The sequence below is a fragment of the Prionailurus bengalensis genome, chromosome B1 (assembly GCF_016509475.1).
Source record: "Prionailurus bengalensis isolate Pbe53 chromosome B1, Fcat_Pben_1.1_paternal_pri, whole genome shotgun sequence".
NCBI classification, from domain to species: Eukaryota; Metazoa; Chordata; class Mammalia; order Carnivora; family Felidae; genus Prionailurus; species Prionailurus bengalensis.
The window spans coordinates 199,915,085-199,934,590 of record NC_057344.1 but is presented as its reverse complement, the minus strand read 5'-3'; the positions used below and the strand labels follow the sequence as shown (position 1 = coordinate 199,934,590).

Here is a 19,506-nt window from a genome sequence, read left to right as displayed (position 1 = left end):
TCTGCTGGTCCACACTCCATCCAGGTGTCCCACATCCCTTCCTCAAGGGCAGTTCCTCTGTTCTCAGTGAGTAGATTGTGCTGGTCCAGTGCTCCAGAGTTGACAGAACCTTTCCTGGAAGTGGCTTGTTGAAGCATCCTCGGTCTACTCGTCCTTACTCAGCACCGTGAGCTGCTAAGCACATGACATAACTTTCCATTTTATTCGCCCATGAACCATATGACTTTCATTCCACTACCTTTCATTTCATCAGTGAGGAAGTTGGTTCGGAGCAGATAAATAACTTGCCCTGAGTCACCCGGCTCGGAATTAACAGAGCTGGTGCTCGAACCCAGGTCTGCAGATGCATAAATCCAGTGGTTTCCGCCACACCAATGTGCTCATCTTCTATCAGAAAGGTGGAGAGTGAGCCAAAATTAAAGGTCTAGCTTAAGTGACATAAGGATTCTTCACTTTCCCAGTGGAAGGAAAATGTCTATTAAATGCAGGGTGGGGTGTGGGCTCGGGGGGAAGGTTTTTTTCCCATTTGATATGTTTACTGCTACGTTTTAGCTCTTGGTGGGGGAGGCGGTCACAGTAAAATGGTAAGTAGTAGACATTTTTCTTGGAACGGTTTGCTCAGTAGATACCTGCTAATGACGTGCACGAATGTCCGGAATGAGTATTTATGTGTCTCTTGGTTTTGCTTAATAATAAGGAACCGGTCAGTAAGGGGCAGGACCGACAGCCACTCAAGCAAGGGGCCAACCCGCCCGGCGTAGAACTTTCCACAAAGGTTCCAGCTTCCCACACAAGTGACCCCCCAGAAAAGCAAGCAGAGGTGAAGAAGAATAAAAGAGAAAGGAAGGAAGAAAGGCAGAAGAATAGAAAAAAAGAGAAGAAAGAACTAAAATTAGAAGGCCACCAGGAGAATTCAAGGGGTCAGAAGCCTAAGAAGCGCAAAACAGGGCAAGAACAAGAGGCCGATCAGGAGGCTGGAGGCGAGGCCCCGGGCTCTGCAGGGAAGAAGAGCCAGAGCAAGGGGGGCAAGGCCAAGGGGGCGGTGGACGGAGCCAGAGACGCCAAGGAGGAGCCGACGAAGCCGCCGCCCGGGAAGAGAAAGAAGCACGCGGACGGTACGTGGCTGGCGTTTGCTCTGGGCTCTGGTACGAGGGTCGGAAAGCAGTGAATTCGCGTCAGACCTCGCGTTCGGAACAAGCAAGGCAAAGAGCGTAAGCGTTGGGATCGGGCCGACCCGGGCTCAGGTGACGGCCCCCATCCACTCGCCGTGTGCTCACCTGACCCCGAGGCGGAGAAGCCCGCGGTGCTGGGTGCCCGGGGAGCGGGTCCTCCCGGCGGGTGCACCGGGCCTGGCCGTGCGTGGCGTTCGTTAAATGGCAGCCGCTGTCATAAATGCAAAATCTTGTTCTCGCGTTTACTCTTTCTACTTTCCTAGATGAAGCAGATACCAAGAAGAAAAAGAGGAAGCTCTCAGGACATTCTGAGGGTGGAGAACCGGAAAACCACGGGGCTCCCGCAAAAGGTATCGCCGCCATCCTTTGCTTTGGAGAGGTCTGCCCTTGAGGGTGTGGGGGGAGGAGGCGACCGGGGCCTTCAGGCGGATCCTCCCCTCCGGAGGCACGGGGAGGGCTGGACGCAGATCCAGACACGGCGTGGCTCCAGAGGGGACAAAGGAGCTGTGTGAGCCACTCTGCAGCGTCTGTCTAGCTCTAAGGGGAAGATGGTCTGGACTGGGAACCCATCTCTTTGGAACTGCAGATAAACCCAGCACGGCCCTCTGAGACCTTGTTCCCTTTCCCTGCTTCCCTCCCCCCTGCCCCTCATTACTCTCCCGGAAGTACCCGCCACACTTAGCTGCCCCGCCCCCCACCTCCTCTTGTTCCCGGGGTCTCTGTCTCCCTGTCTCCCAGTGTGTCCCTGTCAGAATCCAATTCCTGGCCTTTAAAGGTCCCCTCAGACGCTGCCTCCTCCACAGAGCTGCCCCCACTTCCTCCGGCCTGAAGCATTCCCTGGGGCCCTGCTGATGCACAACAGACTCGAGGACTCACCCGGGAGGGGAGGCTTTACTAATGGGGGTTCAGTAACTGCCTGAGCTGGGTTACACCTCTTTGCCTGGGTCCCCCCCACTCCCAAATTGGGCTGCATGAGGCCTTTTTTTTTAAGTTTAATTTGTTTTGAGAGGATAGTAGATTCACATGCAGTTGTAAGGAATGATAATAGAGACCTATGGATCCACGCGCCCTTTGCCCAGCTTCCTGCTAGGGCCACAGCGGGCACAACTATCCTGTCTCCACAGGGTGCTGACACTGACCCAGTCAGGAGACCGACGTTTCCATCACCACTGGGAGCCCTCTGTGGGCCCTTTTATAGCCATGCCCTTACCTGCCACCCCGCCTGCCCCCACAATCACTAATCCGTTCACCATTTCTGTACTTTCGTAGTTTCAGAACGTTACCTAAATGGCATCATCTAGTATGTGAATTCTTGAGATTACCACTTTTCCCTCAGCATTATTCTCTGGAGATGCACCCAGGTGGCTGCATGTGTTGGTAATCCAGTCCCTCTGCTGTTTAGTAGCCCGTGGCGTGGACGTACCCCCGTTCGTCTGACCACTCCTCTCTTGAAGGCCCAGCCTCCACTTGCTATAAATAAGCTGCTGTCAGCATTTACGTACAGGTTTTCATGTGAACGCACATCACTTTGTGGGAGAAATGTCCAGGAGTGCAATCGCCGTGTGGTGTGGTGACTGCGTGTTTGGTTTTTAAAGAAACCGCCAACTTTTTCTAGAGTGGCCGTACCATTTTATAATCGCCCCGGCGGTGTGTGCCTCACCCAGTTTTCCCACATCTCGGCCAGGGTCTGGTGGTGGTACTTTGTTGTTGTTTTTTTTTTTTGTTAGCTATCCTGATAGGTGTGTGGTAATAGCTCGGGTGATTTTAATTTGTTTATCCCTAATGACGTTGAGTATCTTTTCATGTACTTATTTGCCATCTGTATATCTCTTGATATTGAAACGTCTGTTCACGTCTTTTGCTTATTTTCGAATTGGATTTTCTTTTTTACTGTTAACTTTTGAGAGTTCTTTATGTATTCTATTCTAAATACTAATCTCTTGTGGGATGTGGGGTTTGCAAGGTTTTTTTTCCCCTTCAGTCTATAGCTTTTTTATCCTCTTGACAATCTTTCATAGAACAGATTTTTTTCATTTTGATTTAATTTGTCCATTTTCCCTTTAATAGGTCATGCTTTTGGTGCCAAATCTGGGAACTCTTTGCTTAACCCTAGATCCCCAAGAGTTTTTTTCCTGTGTTTTTTTTCTAAATGTTTTACAATTTAACATTTTACTCTTGATCTTAAGCTCGTGATCCATTTTGAGTTGATTTTTATGTAACGAATGAGACTTAGTACAAGGTTCATTTTTTTGCCCATCAGTGTGCTGTTATTCCGGCACCGTTTGCTGAGAAGGCCCTCACTGAATCACTTTTGTACCTTCGTCAGAAATCAGTTGTGCATATTTGTGTAGTTCTGGGTTCTTGATTCTGTTTCGTCTGCCTGTATGTGTGCCCCCTACCAACACAGTCTCGATTGCTTTAACTCTTATCTGAAGTCTTGAAACTGGGCAGGCTTTATTCTTTGTCAGAATTAAGTTTTAGAATAATCTTGTTGAGATCTACAAAAACTCTTCCTGTGATTATATAGAATATGTATGATTTTGTAGATTTCCTTGGGATTTTCTGCAGAGGTAATCATGTCATCTTCAAACAGGGGCAGTTTTATTTCTTCCTCTCGGATTCATAGCACTGCTCTTTCCTTGCCTTGTCTTCTTGCATTGGCAAGAATTTCCATCACAGTGTTGAGTAAAAGTGGTGAGAGCAGACAGCCTTGCTCTGTGCCTGATCGAAAGAAACATTACATCTTTCACTTTAAGTCACGTTAATTGTAGGTTTTTGCTGGATGCTCTTTATCTACAGTTGAAGGAGTTCCCCTGTATCCCTATTTTTCAAAGAGTTTTTATCATGAATGTGTTGAGTTTTGTCACACACGTTTTCTACATTGATTGATGTTACTGTTTTTTTCATTAGCAATTAATGTGAATTGCACTGATTGATTTTTAAATATCGAACCAGCCTTTCATCCCCAGAATAAACCCACTTTCTTGTGGTGTATAATTTTCTTATGTGTTACCTAACTGCTAGATTCTACTTACTAATATTTTGGTAGGTATATTGACATCTGTATTCATGAGGGATACTGGTCTGTAGTTTTCTTAATGCTCTTTTTTTTTTTTTCTTTTGGTTTTCTCTTGCTCAAACTGTGTAATTTCTATTGTTTTATCTTCCAGTTGACTGATTCTTTCCTCTCCCCTCTCCGTTCTGTCCGTCCACTGAGCTTTTCAGTTCAGCTACCATATTTTTCAGTGCTAAAATTTCCTTTTGGTTCTTTGTCTTTTTTTTTTTTTTTTTTTTTTTTTTTTTTTTTTGGCTGAGTGTTTCTACTCTTGTTCCGAGTGTACACATAATTGCTTACTGAAGTACTTTTATTTTGGAATGATGAATGGTTTTCAGTTGGCACCTGGACATTTTCACAGGTTAGAAGATTCTGGGTCTTATTTCAGCTTCTTTTAACTGGCTTTTCCTCACGTGACTTGGCAGGGGAAGCGGGGGCAAGACCTCACTACAGCAGGTGGGGGGAAGACCAGGCTGCCCACCCGACCTCCGTGTACCTGAAGGAGGCACTCCTTGCTAGTGCAGGCGGGGTGGGAGTTCTGGCTCCCCCCGTGGTCACCACTGACCGCGGCCATGGCCTTGTTACCAGCCGGCATGGATGAAAGTCCCGATTTCGTACTCGGCCTTCTTTGACGCCTTCCCTCATCACAGCCTTGAGGGTGGGAGCCACAAACTTCTTCTGAGATGTTTAGCTGGAGGAGAGTGGGGACTGTGGAGGAGTTGTGTCTCGGTGGGCTGTTCCTTTCTTGGCCTTTCGCTGAGGAGGATCACGCTTTTGTTGGGGCTTTCTTTGTTGGCTTTCCAGGTTGCCAGCTTCTTGAGCTCCAAATCTGGGATCTCTGGAGCAAAAAGAAAACACAGGGAGCTCACTACCAGGTCACTCCTCAAGTCTCAAGGCCCCTACCCAGTCTGCCTTCTTGCCCTCTTTCAGAGTCGTCTTACGTTTGTCTGACTAGACTTCCGGGGGTTTGGCTGTTCTCAGCAGACAGAACAGGCAAAAGTACACCTGCTGCATCTTTCCGGAAACAAGTCCCCTAGATGAGACTTGAGCCTGCAAGATAGCCGGTGTCACAGCCTGTGTCTGTGGCTGTCCTCTGCCGTCCGAGGCTGAGCTGCCTTTGTTCCTCTATGTCTTGCTCACCATGCTTGGCCAGCCCCGTGATCTTGGCGGACCCTCAGGGACACTTGTGAGTTCATCGGATACAGCCGTGCCTTTTTACAGGCACCTGTAAAGTTGATGGTACTTGGGATGCCTACTTGACCCGCTCACTCTGAGAGCGAGTCCTGAAGGGGAGTCAGGCTTGTAGGCCACTGCGAGCGGACAGGTCCAGCACCTGCTACGCGGTACGGTCAGGGTCATTAGTTCATTTCCCGGATAACAAATAGATGTCGCCCACGTGGTCGCTTTATCCCTCTGGCAGTACACCGAAACAAAATGTTTTACGTATTACTCTTCATATTGTAGGTAAATTCAACTGGAAGGGAACTATTAAAGCAGTTCTGAAACAGGCCCCGGACAACGAAGTAGCAATCAAAAAGCTAAGGAAAAAGGTATGGCGCACAGACGCAGGTGCAGAAGCTGGGGACAGCCACTTCTTTATTTCAGGATGTACAGTTCTTGGTTTTCCTAATCTAAAACACTACAGATGTGGATCTCAGTGATTTTCCAGCGGCTCAGTAGCCCCTCGGGACTGGCGGGAATTGGACCCCATCCCTTCACACTTCCTTAGCCTGAACGGTGCCTGTGTTAAATTTGGGAATTATTATTCTTTTAAAAAAAATTTTTTTTTTTTAATGCTTATTTTTATTTTTGAGACAGAGAGAGACAGAGCGTGAATGGGGGAGGGTCAGAGAGAGAGGGAGACACAGAACCCGAAACAGGCTCCAGGCTCTGAGCTGTCAGCACAGAGCCTGACGCAGGACTCGAACTCATGGACCGCGAGATCATGAGCTGAGCCGAAGTCGGCCGCTCAACCGACAGCCACCCAGGCGCCCCTGGGGATTACTGTTCTTGATGTCTTGCCGTCGTTTGCTTATTCCAGAGCGGTGGTTCCTCTGTGTTTGCTTTTAACTTTGTGTCGACGTGTGACAGGCTGCACGTGCGGGTGCTGCGCAAACAGCTGCGCGAACCCACGAGCAGGACACACCCGTGTCACCGGCACCTGCGTTTCTTTTCTGTTTTACTGTTGGCCTAGTTCTGGGTTAAAGGAAGAACTCTGAGGTACATTTTCAGGACACATCACCCACTTGATGATCGTTTCTTCCCGTGAAGGTTTTAGCTCAGTATTACACGGTGACAGAGGAACACCACAGATCGGAAGAGGAGCTCCTGACCATCTTTAATAAGAAGATCAGCAAGAACCCCACCTTCAAGTTAGTAAAGGACAAAGTCAAGCTTTTGAAATGAACGTTTTTCTACTCAAAAGTTGAATCCATTCTGTTGATTTTTTTTCACTGCTGTTTGTAAAACATGTAATGAGTTACAACAACTCCAATATTGCTTTTTCAAAGCTGTATTTTTAAGTTACAGAAAAAGTCTATTTTTGGTAGAACTTTTATGAGAAAATAAAATATATTCTTATCCAAAATTCAAAATCTGTGGTGGTGAAAATTATTGTACTTTAAAAAATACTCTTGGGGCGCCTGGGTGGCTCAGTTGGTTGAGCGTCCAACTCTTGACTTGGGCTCAGGTCACAATCCCAGGGTTGTGGGTTCGAGCCCCGCTTTGAGCTCCGTGCCGACAGCAGGGAGCCTACTTGGGATTCTCTCTCTCTCTCCCTCTCTCTCTGCCCCTCCTGCACTTTCTTTCTCGCAAAGCAAAGAAACTTTAAAAAAAAAAAAGCAGAAGCAGCAGAGCGGAAATTAACCTCCCATGTCTGGTTCTATCCAGTTACACATGCTTAAAAAAACAAATGCTTTTATGTGGAAATCTTTTAAAAATGTGACAAGCCAAAAATAATTACTACTAAACTAAAAAGTATTTAATTGCAGCGCTTCTCTACATTTTTAATTAGAGGTTTTGTGTGTTTATTGTGTTGTTAAAACATGTAAGTTAACAGTATCTTGTCCAGAAATGATCACAGCGACAGTCTTCAGTATTTGGCCTGTCTGCACCGTGGCCCTGTCCCTCTTCAGCCCGAGACAGACTGGGAGCATGGCCTGTGACCACATGCAGGGAAATCACTCACTTGACCCGGAACCCATCACTTAGCTGTGTCGCTGTCCTGGGGCTCTGAGTGGATCGCGATGCTTTCAGAGTTGGTATTCTGAGGCCCAGTGTGCTGTGCTGGAGGAGAGCTGTGTTGTGCCCCTTGCTGATATTCGAGTAGGCTTTGCCCACAAGTCCCTTAAAAGCTGGCGAGCGTGGTACCTTTAGCCAGGGTTACATTTGTCGTTAATCCCTCCTACTGCAGGAGAGAGCAAGGATGGAACGTGGAACAGTTTCACAAGGCTTAGGAGGGGAGGATAAACAGGAAGAGGGGCCAAAAAGGCAGACAGATGCTGTCTGAGCCTCTAAGTCCCCGGATGAGAGGAGTCTGCTTGTCTCCTGGACTCGCTTGGTCCTTTGATAGTTAACCTCTCTGTACTTCACTTTCTCCATCTAGACAGTGAGGATGCTAAAGGTTCCTCTTGGGCTGTGAATGAATGAACTCATTTATGTAAAGTACACAGCACCTTGCCTGAAGCCAGCAGATACATTCCTGTTGGGGTTATTGGTAACAATTTTTGAGCCACGAGAAGCTTTAGATGTTCTGGAGAGCATAGGGGAAAGTGGGAAAGTGAGGCATGACCTAGGCCACATTCTCAAGGACAGAGCAGAGCCCAGCCTTGACTCCTGAGTGCAGTCCAGGACACTTCCTGCTCCTGTCCTCCCTGTGCGCAGTGGGGGGCGCAGCACGAACCTACTCCCCAGAGTCCCACGTTGAAGTGCAAACTCCCCAGTATTTCAAGGTCTGTGCTGATGTTTATTTTCCGTCAGTTTTACCAGGATGCATTTAAGGCAAACTTGGACAAACGTGACAAAATGAACTAAAACCCGTGCCACGGGAGGGTCCTCATTTCTGTTACCTTTGTCAGCTGTTACCCAAGGTTCTCCGGTTAGAACTGGCTGGCAGCACAGAGCAGTGATGGGGCTGGCTGCTGTTCCGGAAGGCTAGCACAGTGCCCATGCACCAGGGCCAGAGGAGGTGACCTCAGTTCCCTCGAGCTCCATGAGGATGAAGCCAGCCGTTCCGATTCTGATGGTCCGTGTCACGGAGAGAGGTCTTTATTGCAGACCGTGCAGCGGGCGGTGGGAAGGGCTCCCCAAATGCGCAGCAGTTGTGCCCATGGGTCTGGCTACAAACACAGTCCGCAGACCATTCCCGAGGTCCCTGCGCAGGGACCACCCTTTGGTTTGGGCAGCTGCCTGCCTGACCTGGGCTCACACAATATTGGAGCCCCAGGGACTTTAGAAACAGATCTAATGATATTTGTGTCTGGCTCTACCCCTTCACTGTGTCCAAGTCGAGTGTTACGTTTGCATTCTACCAGATTCTTGCCTGTGTCCACACAGGTCTGCCGGGTCGGGCCCTTGGGTATCCCCAAACCTGCCAGGGATGCATTTTGGCACACTGTGGTTTTCGAATCTGACACCTGCCTTCCTGGCCTGCCTGGCGTTGGTCAGCTGTGTGCACAGCCGTTTTCCGTGATGCTGCTTACCAGCAGGATTTGGGAGAAGATGGGCTGTATCTTCTAAGATGCGTGACTGTCCCAGGCTGGGCCCTCCTTAACATCAGGCACTCTAGGCATCTTGTGGTCAGGTGAGGAACGTGGGCTGACGCAGCAGCCAGAGAATAAAGAAAGCAGCCGCTGAGGGCAGAGGGCACTTGTGTGGAGAACGATTAAAAACAGCCAAATCACTCCGGTTTCTCCTCACTGGCTTTGCTTCAGGCGAGCACGGGTGGCTTGCTGTCGTGGTGCAGGAAGGTGACCCCTCTGAGGAAAGGGGCTTCCAGGGACCCCGTTCCTAGTTCTCTGTTTAGACCCACCTCACAGGGTGCTTCTGAGAATACGCTGCTAAAAGTCAAGGTTAATAGCCTTTTTACGGGCCGCAGACTTTCACGGATACCTTTGAGACGCTCTCATCTTTCTAAACATATCGTTTCTCTTTCAGAGTTAAAATTTGAGCTGCCCAGGTCCCACTGAAACAATTTACTTGGAGAATCTCACTAGCCTGTAATTACCTGTCTTTCTCCAAAACAGATCTCTAGGAATTGGCGGGGGTGGTGGGGGGAGGAACCAGTCTTGGATACAGATTGTTGGTTTTTGGATAGCACTTTTGCAGCTGAATGAGGGAGGTGTTCAGAGATCAGAGGTTTTATCCAATTCCTTTCCATCAGGGAAAGCTATGGAGAGGCATCTCCCTTCTTTACTCCACCGCTGAAAACTGATCCTCCTGGCTGGTGGTATTCTTTTTTGTCCAGACCAAGCTGGACTCCAGCACTAAGTAGGCAACTGTACGTTGTTGACTTGTGCCTGGATACAGAACCGTGACACCACAGCGCTCTTAAGATTGTAATGTCCTCCCTTGTGGAAGGAAACAAGGTCAATTACTAGACGCGTCCAAAGTAAGAGAAAAGGCATAGTCTATACATTTACCTGTCCTTTGTGGTTACTGGAGCTCAGCACGGACTCAGCCTTTACCCCTTCTTCCAACCAAGCTTTCAAGAGATGGCTAAAAGAGGCCTTCTACATTTCTTTTCTAGGCAGTGAGCCCAAGAGGGCACGTTCTATTTCACATTTGATAGGTAACAGAGAGCGTGCCTCTGTGCCGCTCTCGATGTCAGAAGAGGAAATCTGACAAGCCCGTGGCGGGATTTCACATTTAAAGGGATTCTGTTGGGGGACGTTGTCTTGCGTGCACTGATGCTTGCTTTTCCTCACAAATGCGTTTGGACCTGAATCCTCCCGTTGGCCCCGGTGCCTACAGTTCTGCACCTCTTGTCACTGAAACCGTGATAAGTCACAGGGACTAAAGGGGTCATTCCAGAGGGCCCACCCTGGGCCAGGCTCTACGCTGTCTCTAGGGACGGGGAGACGAACAGCCTTGAGGCAAGCCCGGTAAAACGTCCCGAGGGTGTACTGGTATACTGGATGTGGGCCTGGGGTGGGGAGCCCGCTGGAGTGGTTCTGGAACTTGCTGTATTAGGTGGCCTTTCTCCTCCTGCCACTGCCCCTGCTGTCACCTGCAGGCTCCCACCCCCACCCGTGGGGGAGGCAGCATGAGGTGACAGCTGTCAGCGGGGCTCCCTGTGTCAGAGTCCGACCTGCGCTGAATCCGACTTTGTGTCTTACTAGCCAAGGGCCCCTCTTGGGCGGGTTATTTGGCCTCTGAATCTCGGGGGTTTCACCTGCTGTACTGACCTCCCCGGGTAGACAGAGTGGAGTTAAAATACCGCACACAGCTGTCTGGCACATAGTAGGTGTCCGCAAATACTTCCTGAGTACCTGAAGGTTCACCAAGGCTGGTCCGACGCTCTGGCTCCGGGGGACGGGCCCCATCCTCCAGGCGCCTGGCCTTTTGCTGCACGAAGTGACTGGGCCCGGCAGGAAGAGCCACAGCGGCCAAATCAGGCAGCATGGCCGCGTGAGACCAGTGGGTCTGCTTCAGTTCTCAAGTGACGCTCTGGTTTACGATGCATGTGTCAACATTTTCCAGGACACAGATGCGATCATAAAACTGCCCAACAAACCTAGATGAGTGAATGATTTTAACGTAAGCTTTCCACTAAAGTATATATATGGAAAGGTAGAAAAATCTAAGTCCCAATCAATTTCACAAAGTGCAGGCACCCGAGCCGTGACTGCCCAACTCAAAGAGACAGACTGTTTAGCCCGAGGGCAGCCACATCCTTACTTCGGGCGGCATGGATCGGCCAGGCCTGGTTTTGAACTTTATGTAAAAGGAATCACGCGGCAGCACGTGGCCTTTTGTGTCTGGCTTCCTTCGTCCAACATTCCGTGAGATTCGCCACATTGCCTTGTAGTAGGAGTTTGCGCCGGCTTTGTGATGCACAGCATCGATCCATTCTTCTGCTGATGCCACACTCTGCTGTCCCCCGACGAAATCGGCATCCTCTCTAAGGCTCCGGGCGCAGACACAGTACTTCCTCCTTTCTGCTGGGATCACGCACTCGTCGGGTGCGTGTCACCCTGACGACGCGCAGCCCGGCGCTTTTCCAGGATGCTTTCACCAGTTTCCACGGCCTCCCTCAGTGGATGAGGGTACGTGAGTTTGCTTTGCCGGAAAGCGCACCGAGGTCTGGCACCTCGCAAACTTCCACCTCTGTGTCTCTCTTCTCCAAATGGCTCTGTTATCCCGTGCTGTTAAGTAAAGCCCCTGGGGGTCACCGCTAGATTATCACGCTGTAGAGAACGACATCTCCCAGTTCTCACAGCAGACTGGTCTTGAGTGAGGTCACAGCAGCACAGCAGTTTCTGCCTCTTACAGAATCTACCACTGCCCTCTTAGCATTTACAGAAACTCAAGATCTTGCTCAGCCCGCTTATTAGGTTTTCCAACTTCTGCAATTTGGGCTCAGACCTGCCTTCTAACTCTCTGTCTTGGGTACAAAGCAGTCACATCCACTGGTGGCAAGAGAAGTTTCTTTGAGTGCAAAGCTCGGCCCAGCTGTTTTGTTACGGGATCCAGGAAAGCTTTATTTAATTCCTTCCCTTTGATATAAATGACTGAACCGCCCTTCTGGTAGTTTAAGTTGTAATTGCTGAGTAAATACATGTGTCAGAGTTGAAAGGTCAGACGTGGCTCGGAAGGTCAGGCCTTTGTTTTGGCCACAGAGCGGGTATTGTGAGCTCCTGAAACATTACCTTTGCTGCTCTGCCTTCCTGGTGACCTCGGGCCGAATTGGGCTGCAGGCTCTCGGTGGTCCATATATTAGATTTCCCCACCGTAGATCAAAGGTAGGTAAAGCCTCAGCTCCCCTGGGTAGTTTCCAACAGCACTGCTCTGGGGACCCGGCATTGAGTTTGCGTCGGGATGTTAATGGTAACGTTATAGGGTAGCCCTGCTCTGACAAATTTCATCCTGAACAGAGAGCTATTTTATAGCTAAAATGGAAATGGCGATCCCTCTTCCAGGTGTCAGAAGAAAAAACAAAAAAAAACAAACAAAAAAAAAGGCAACAAAACGTTTTCAATTTTAAGATGTCTCTGCCTAAAAGATCTTAAGCCTCTTGGCTTTTGTCACCATGCACGCGATTCTAGCTCAGATGCTAGGAGAGTGGGTGGAAACTTTTACAGCGCTCGGCTATTTTTCACCTAATTTGTCCACATGTCATGATATTCCACGAAAGCACCTGGCATCCCACGATCTGAGAGAAGTCTCTGGGACTGTTCAATGGTTGAACAGTTGAAAGAGTCTGAGAATCGTGGGTTAAGGAGACCGGGGGTTCCAAACCACTGTCACGACCGCAGGCACTGATCTCGAGGGTCCCCGGTGCCCGGCTGTGGTACCAGGTCTCCTTCCAGCCTCGTCAGAGCCCCGGGGGCTGTGATTCGTGATGTGGCCTCGCAAACGGTGCTCCCCACCCGCTCTCCACCGCCAATCTGGGAAGGCTGGAGTTTCCTCCCTCTTGTTTTGTCTAACGCGAGGATTCCTCAGGGGCCGTGGCCGTGGTGTTGGGGGTGATGCCCAAGGAGGGGTACGGAGTCCAATGACCCCCTGCGAGTGAGGAGTCACCCTCCAGCACCACCCTGTAACACCCCCACTTTCCTGAGGTTGGTGGGGGGCGGGGCTGGGGGGGAGGTGGGAGCTCCCTCTGGGGTCTGTGCAAAATGTGCTTTTGGGACTTTCAGAACATCGGGACTGGTGTGTTGAGTCTCTTAAGGAATGACAGGCAGATTCTTACCAGCACACAAGCAACCCCCAGCCCGCATTTCTGCACTACCGTCTGGCAGGCCCGGAGACTCCACGCCAGGTACCACAACCAGATGGGATCTGACCCGCTCACATGAGTCAATCGGGGGTAATTTTCTGGGTTCTTCAGGATTTGGAGACCCTCCCCTGGCGCTCAGGGAGGGTAAGAAACGCTGCCGTTGATTAGCAATGTCTGCCGTGCGTGTGGGTGGGAGAGGGGCAGGTGGGTCACCACACTCTCCCCTCCTGGAGCCAGCATCTGGCAAGAATGAGCCCCGGGCACTCTGACTCCCCTGTAGCTTATGTCCTGAGACACTGAGTCATCAGAATCCGTTCAGCATGGGAGCTCAGGCTCTGAGGCCAAACCTGCCTGGGTTCAAATCCACGCTCCATCGCATAAGCTGCGAGGCTACCCGCAGAGACCCGAGCTCAGCTGAGGGGCCTTTCAACTCTGACAAATTAGGGATTTGCAATCAGCAATTCCAATGAAACTACCAAACGGATAGTTTAATCCTTGTATCAAGGGAATGTAAGGTGCTGGTCACGGTCGGCCATCCACAGTCTGTGCCGCTCCACAGTCTGACCTCTTCCTACGGGAAGGCCACCAGGCTCACCCCTTCAAGGCTGCCCAGCTACCAGCTGCTGCTGCCCCACTGGTATTGACCACTCCCAGGCTGCCTTTCCTGGCTGCCGAGATTGTCCTTCCCCGATAACAGGGGTTCCCTTTTACGGAGTCTTCATCCTTTATATCGGGCACAACGCTAAGCCCTTTATATCTGCCGCTGTATCCATATCTATCCACCTCACAGATCTTTCAACAAACCTCGGAAGGGAGTGTTACTGTACCCATTTCGTGGATGAGGAGATGCAGAGAGCTTAAGTGACTTGCCCCAGGTCACATAGCAAATAGTAGAATCAGGATCTGGACTCTGGTGTCGCCTTGAGAACTTAGTTTTTCTCTCCTGGTCAAATTTTTCCTTTGGTCAGGACCCCTCCCCCGCCTCATTTCCACCTGCCTTTTCTTAGCACTAATGATTTAGCTCATCATTATAAATATATTCCATGTAAAGCTTTTTATTTTTTTTTATTTATTTTTTTTAATTAAAAAAAAATTTTTTTTTCAACGTTTATTTATTTTTGGGACAGAGAGAGACAGAGCATGAACGGGGGAGGGGCAGAGAGAGAGGGAGACACAGAATCGGAAACAGGCTCCAGGCTCTGAGCCATCAGCCCAGAGCCCGACGCGGGGCTCGAACTCACGGACCGCGAGATCGTGACCTGGCTGAAGTCAGACGCTTAACCGACTGCGCCACCCAGGCGCCCCTTTGTAAAGCTTTTTAAAAAACTGTCCAGGCCAGGGATTTCCAAGTGGTTTCCACAATGGATCACGTGACCAGAAAGGCTTTTTCATGGTTTTATGCAATTTATGTACTTTGTGGTTACTGGATTTCTGAGTATATTTATCCTGTATCCCTTCTTCTAACTAAGCTTTCAAGAAATGGCTTCTTGATAAATTAGGGCATCTAAGTTTCTTTACTTACTGGAAATGCATGATAATATGAGACAAAATATTGTATTAAAAATATGGGGGGGGGACGCCTGGGTGGCTTACTCAGTTGAGCGCCTGGCTTCAGCTCAGGTCATGATCTCACTGTTCGTGAGTTCAAGCCCCACATCAGGCTCACTGCTGTCAGTGTGGATCCCACTTCAGATCCTCTGTCCCCCTCCTTCTCTGCCCCTGCCCCACTTGCATGCTCTCTCTCTCTCTCTCAAAAATAAATAAAACATTTAAAAAAATATATGGGGCTTCCTTAAAAGGAAAAAAAAATGAGTTTGTTTTATTAGATCACATGCACACCATTAACAGGCCAATTCTAGGCACTGCATGATTCAGATCATGTCAATGACGAGACTGGCGTTAACAGCCTAGAGGACTCTGGGCATCTGGGAGGTAGTCGGTCAGGACGCACCTCAGCTCTCTAGGTGAGCAAGCCTGATAGTGGGTCTCAATTTAAAAAAAAATTTTTTTTCTATTTATTTACTGTTGAGAAAGAGCGAGTGAGCGAGAGACAGAGAGAGAATGAGTGGGGAGGGGCAGAGAAGGAGACACAGAATCTGAAACAGGCTCCAGGCTCTGAGCTATCAGCGGTGAGCCCAATGCGGGGCTCGAACCCACGAACCACAAGATCACGACCTGAGCCGAAGTCGGACACCTAACCGACTGAGCCCCCCAGGTGCCCCCCGACCAATGAGTCTCAATTTAAATGTGAGCAATTAACACAAGAGATTTTTCTTGCACAGAACAACGGATCCAAACATTCCTCCCAAACTGCTACACATCGGGAAATGTCAGGAGTCCTTGGGGACGCTTTCATAGGATTCCGACCTCCCTGGTTTCCCACTCTAGGCCAGTACCGCCCCCCGCCCCCCCCCCCTTTTCTTTCTAGCTTGAGGAACGGTCCTTTTCCCTGTCCTGATATTTTGTTTGAGACGAACACCTCCCTGCTGCCTGACACACTGGCAGCCTGAGGAGGCTTCTGTGCCGTTCTCCCCAACGCCCTATCCCACAACACAGCACACTGCCTGTGTCCTTAGAGGTTCTCCGGGGGCTTCCCTTCTGCTGGGGCGGCACGGCGCTGTCAGACTCACACTGACTTCCCTTCTGCATGAGCTCATTCCTGGACGTGCTCCCCATCACTGGGCCAGTGGGGCAGGCACGTGACCTGACGGGAGAACACAGCTGTTCCAGTCTGCTGTCAGGGCTGCAGGTAACACAAAACCACTTAAATGGCATTCGTTTTTCTAAAAATGAGATTGGGGGGCACCTGGATGGCTCAGTCCGTTGAGTGTCCGACTTCAGCTCATGTCATGATCTCACAGTTTGCGGGTTCAGGCCCCGCATCAGGCTCTGTGCTGACGGCTCAGAGCCTGGAGCCTCCTTCAAATTCCGTGTCTCCCTCTCTCGCTGCTCCTCTGCCGCTCGCACTCTGTCTCTCTCTCTCTCTCTCAAAAATAAATAAACTGCAAAAAATAATAAATATGAGTTTTGGTTTTCTTGGCTCAGAAATCTGTGATGCCTCAGCAATGGATTAGTAACAACAGGTAGGACTTATCGAGAGCTCTCTCTGGGCCAGACACTGTTCTAAGCACTTTGTGCACGTTATCAAGACTTTGATCTTTACCCAATCCTATGAAGTAGATACTGTCCATAACCCATTCTTAACTCACTTTTCCAAGTGAGGAAACTAAGGCAGAAGAGAAGTGGCTTGCCCAAAGTTGAAGCAGCCAGTAATGGCAGTCAGTAACGCCAGGGCTAGGTGGCTGGCTCCAGGGCTCATGTTCTTTCTTTCTCTCTCTTTTTTTTTATATTTATTTATTTTGAGAGAGAGAGGGAAAGAGAGAGAGAGAGAGAGAGAGAGAGAGAGAGAGAGAGAGACACTCCCAAGCAGGCTGCATGCTGTCAGTGCAGAGCCCAACACGGGGCTCGATCCCATGAACCATGAGATCATGACCTGAGCCAAAATCAAGAGTAGGATGCTCAATCGTCTGATCCACCCAGACACCCCCAGAGCTCGTGTTCTTAACTAGGTTAACCAGGCCTTGGCTGGAGTCAGGAGTTGGAACAGTGCTATCAAAAATGCTACCTCTCGGCTTGGCGTACATCTCAGAGCTTCCTCCCTAGGTGGGCTTCCTCCATGGGACTCTATGGTGCCAGCCCCAGAGGCCACACTGACCTCACAGCTTACCATCCCAGCAGCCCCAGCCTAAGTCCCAGGGGCTGACGGGTCTGGTTTGGGCCCTGTGTCCTCCACTAGGACAGGGTCGGCCTCGTGAGAACTCTGCAGAACTAATACAGAAAGGAGGGAGAGGGGCTTCTCAGAGGAAGGGATGTGTGTCTGCAGTGAAGACCAGTTAGCTGTGATCAAGGGTCAAGTTGAAAACTGGGTAATGGGATTTCTGCTACCTGCCAGGCTCTGGGGAGCTGCTAAGGCATGGTTGTTGCCCACGCTCAGGTGGGAGAGCACAAGCAAAAGGAAATTGGCAACAAGAATCCTATCTGGGGCCCAAGGAGAAGGGAATAACGAATGGACCAGGAGGTGAGCAGGATCTGGAAGGCCTGGGAAGCACACATTAGCAGTAGTGTATATTAACTACCTGCTTGAATGCACACTCCGTGCCAGGCACCAGGCTAAGCAATCAGTACACACGTATCTTCGTTCTGGTACCTACTGTGTCACAGATGAGGAAACTGATCCTTAGAACAATCAAATAACTTGCCGAAGGACCCGTCACGATGCAGCCGGGATTCAACGGACTATAAACACCCTGGACTTAACCACGTTACTAAGGAGAGCTGGGAAGGGTCGCAGTCAATTTCATTTTTCCCCATAAGTAACTGACATTGAAAATGAGATCCCTCGGTTGGTAGCACTCCGTTATCAGTTATCCGTTATTAGGGTACACAGAACACACATTGAGGAACTTACTTAAATGGCCCCAGCAATGAAGATGTGGTCATTAAACACTGGACCTTTTCCAACCTGCTTTTGAGTACCATCAACACGGTAAGCAGTAGTGCCATTAATAATACCCGAGAAAGAAGGCTAAAAGGATTTCGGATCCAAATACAAAGGCCCTGAAACCATCAAAGGGGAAACCGGATCTGACCTGAACGTACTACATATGGAAACTCGGGCATAGCTGTGATGCTCCGGGGAATATTCAGTTACAAGGGAGACCCAGCACTGACCTTTTTGCAAGGAGACAATCAACAGAAGACTGTATGTGATACGGAGGAATTCACTTCCTGTTGACAAGGCTTCAAACCCCCTGTTTGAAGAGAGAGAAGAGGGGAGGGCAAAGACCCCAGGTGGCTTTGAGCTGATGAACCCTGGTTCTTGAGGAGTCTGAAAAGAAAAGGCAACACAAAACCAAACAAAAAGGAGGTATTGTGTCGACAGGCCATATGATCTGCCCAGCTGTTACATCCTTTGCTCCTATGAGTTTGCTAGAAAGGCTGAAGAAATGAACCGGCAGAAACTTGCCATTCTTTTCTTGAATATTTATTACATCTCTTCTGCAAATACTCGTAACAACATATAGAAGATACCAGAGTGCCTACCAAACCAAACTGACTTCCATGGCTTACTGGGCTATCCACTCCTGTATTCAACTCACCTCAAGCCACTCTCCCTGCTCCCCACACACCCCAGCAGAGGGCAACGCCCTTTATTTGGTGCTCCCATAACCCTCCCCCTCTCCCCCCTCCCAAAGTATTTCTATTATGGCCTCGTATTGAAATCGTCTCCTCCCTGAGTTTCTAACTCACCTCTGTCCTCGGCACTTTAGCAGGTACAGTGGCTCGGAAAATGTTGACTGAATTAACAAAACTCTTCTCTACATTTATAAGCCCTAAACTAGGTGGTGGTAGGTCTCTGGGGTCATCTTTGGTCCAGGGGCTCCTCCAGTGCAACGTCATGTCTTACTCATGTTTATCTCTAGTGTGGAGCGTGGTGTCTTAACAGTTTGCTGCGAACAGTAGGTGCTCAGTAAACGTTTCAATGATTGAGCCCCAAACTTCTCAACACGTGACACGTAGGGCAGGGGAAGGACCGTAATTCACGGGACTACTGACGGAGAAAAATCGTGAGTTAGGGACACAGTCTTTTTCGGTCGGTGAGCAAGAGTGAGGGGGAAAACGCAGTTTTCTGGGCCAGAACAAACTTGTCTCCCATGTTCCTGGCGGGGCTATAGCTCTCCAGACTCGGAAGACGGGGGTTAACATGCACCACATACGGGTGCTTCCCACTTAAACCTCACTACAGATCCAGGGATGGGCAGGTGTAACCCCCGCGGTGCCAAAGAGGAGACAGGCGCGGAGAGGTTTATCTCCCGCACAAGCCCATCCATCCCAGAGGAAGGGGCCAGGCCCGAGGCTCGGCAGCAGGTACAGGGTCCTCCTGCGGCTGCCTTGGACCCTTTCAAGTCTAGCTGGGCGATTCCTGGAGCAGGGAAGAAGCCGGAGACTACGAAGTTTGGACACAGGGGAGCCAGGGGAGGCTCCGTCCGCCGAGATCAAAGGGAACCAGGAGGCACCGCACAGCCTCGCACCCCGGCCCGGCACACATTCGGCGGCGTCTGGAAGCTTGGTCCTCCTGGCCTTCCGTAGGTCGGAATCCGCTGGGGGTACCTTCCGCCGGGCCCAGGCTCAGTGTTTTCAAATTCAAATCCTGTTTGCGTACTTGAGCACTGAGGCCGAGAAGCCAAGCCTACCCTAGAGTCTCACCAACTAAATCTCGGACTGCATAGGCTCCACCCCTCACAGCAGCGAGCACCTCTGCCGGGGAGCCGATGGCGGAAGTT

General features: G+C 49.9%; 1 protein-coding gene and 1 long non-coding RNA gene across 5 annotated transcripts in view; one reads left to right on the top strand and one right to left on the bottom strand.

Moving 5' to 3' along the window:
• Positions 1 to 6,821, top strand: part of LYAR (Ly1 antibody reactive) — a 23,989-nt gene extending 17,168 nt beyond the window's left edge. For all 4 annotated transcript variants that reach the window (XM_043572973.1, XM_043572974.1, XM_043572975.1 and 1 more), the window contains exons 6-9: positions 698 to 1,115; positions 1,436 to 1,522; positions 5,692 to 5,777; positions 6,499 to 6,821. In XM_043572973.1, the coding sequence (XP_043428908.1) occupies positions 698 to 1,115; positions 1,436 to 1,522; positions 5,692 to 5,777; positions 6,499 to 6,633 (726 nt within the window). In that variant the 3' untranslated portion in view covers positions 6,634 to 6,821. The remainder of the gene's footprint in view (positions 1 to 697; positions 1,116 to 1,435; positions 1,523 to 5,691; positions 5,778 to 6,498) is intronic.
• LOC122479050 lies at positions 3,034 to 19,506 on the bottom strand. The gene is made up of 3 exons (XR_006296219.1): positions 18,473 to 19,506; positions 17,894 to 18,050; positions 3,034 to 5,065 (listed from the first exon to the last, which is right to left on the bottom strand). It is a non-coding gene; the product is annotated as an uncharacterized LOC122479050 (long non-coding RNA).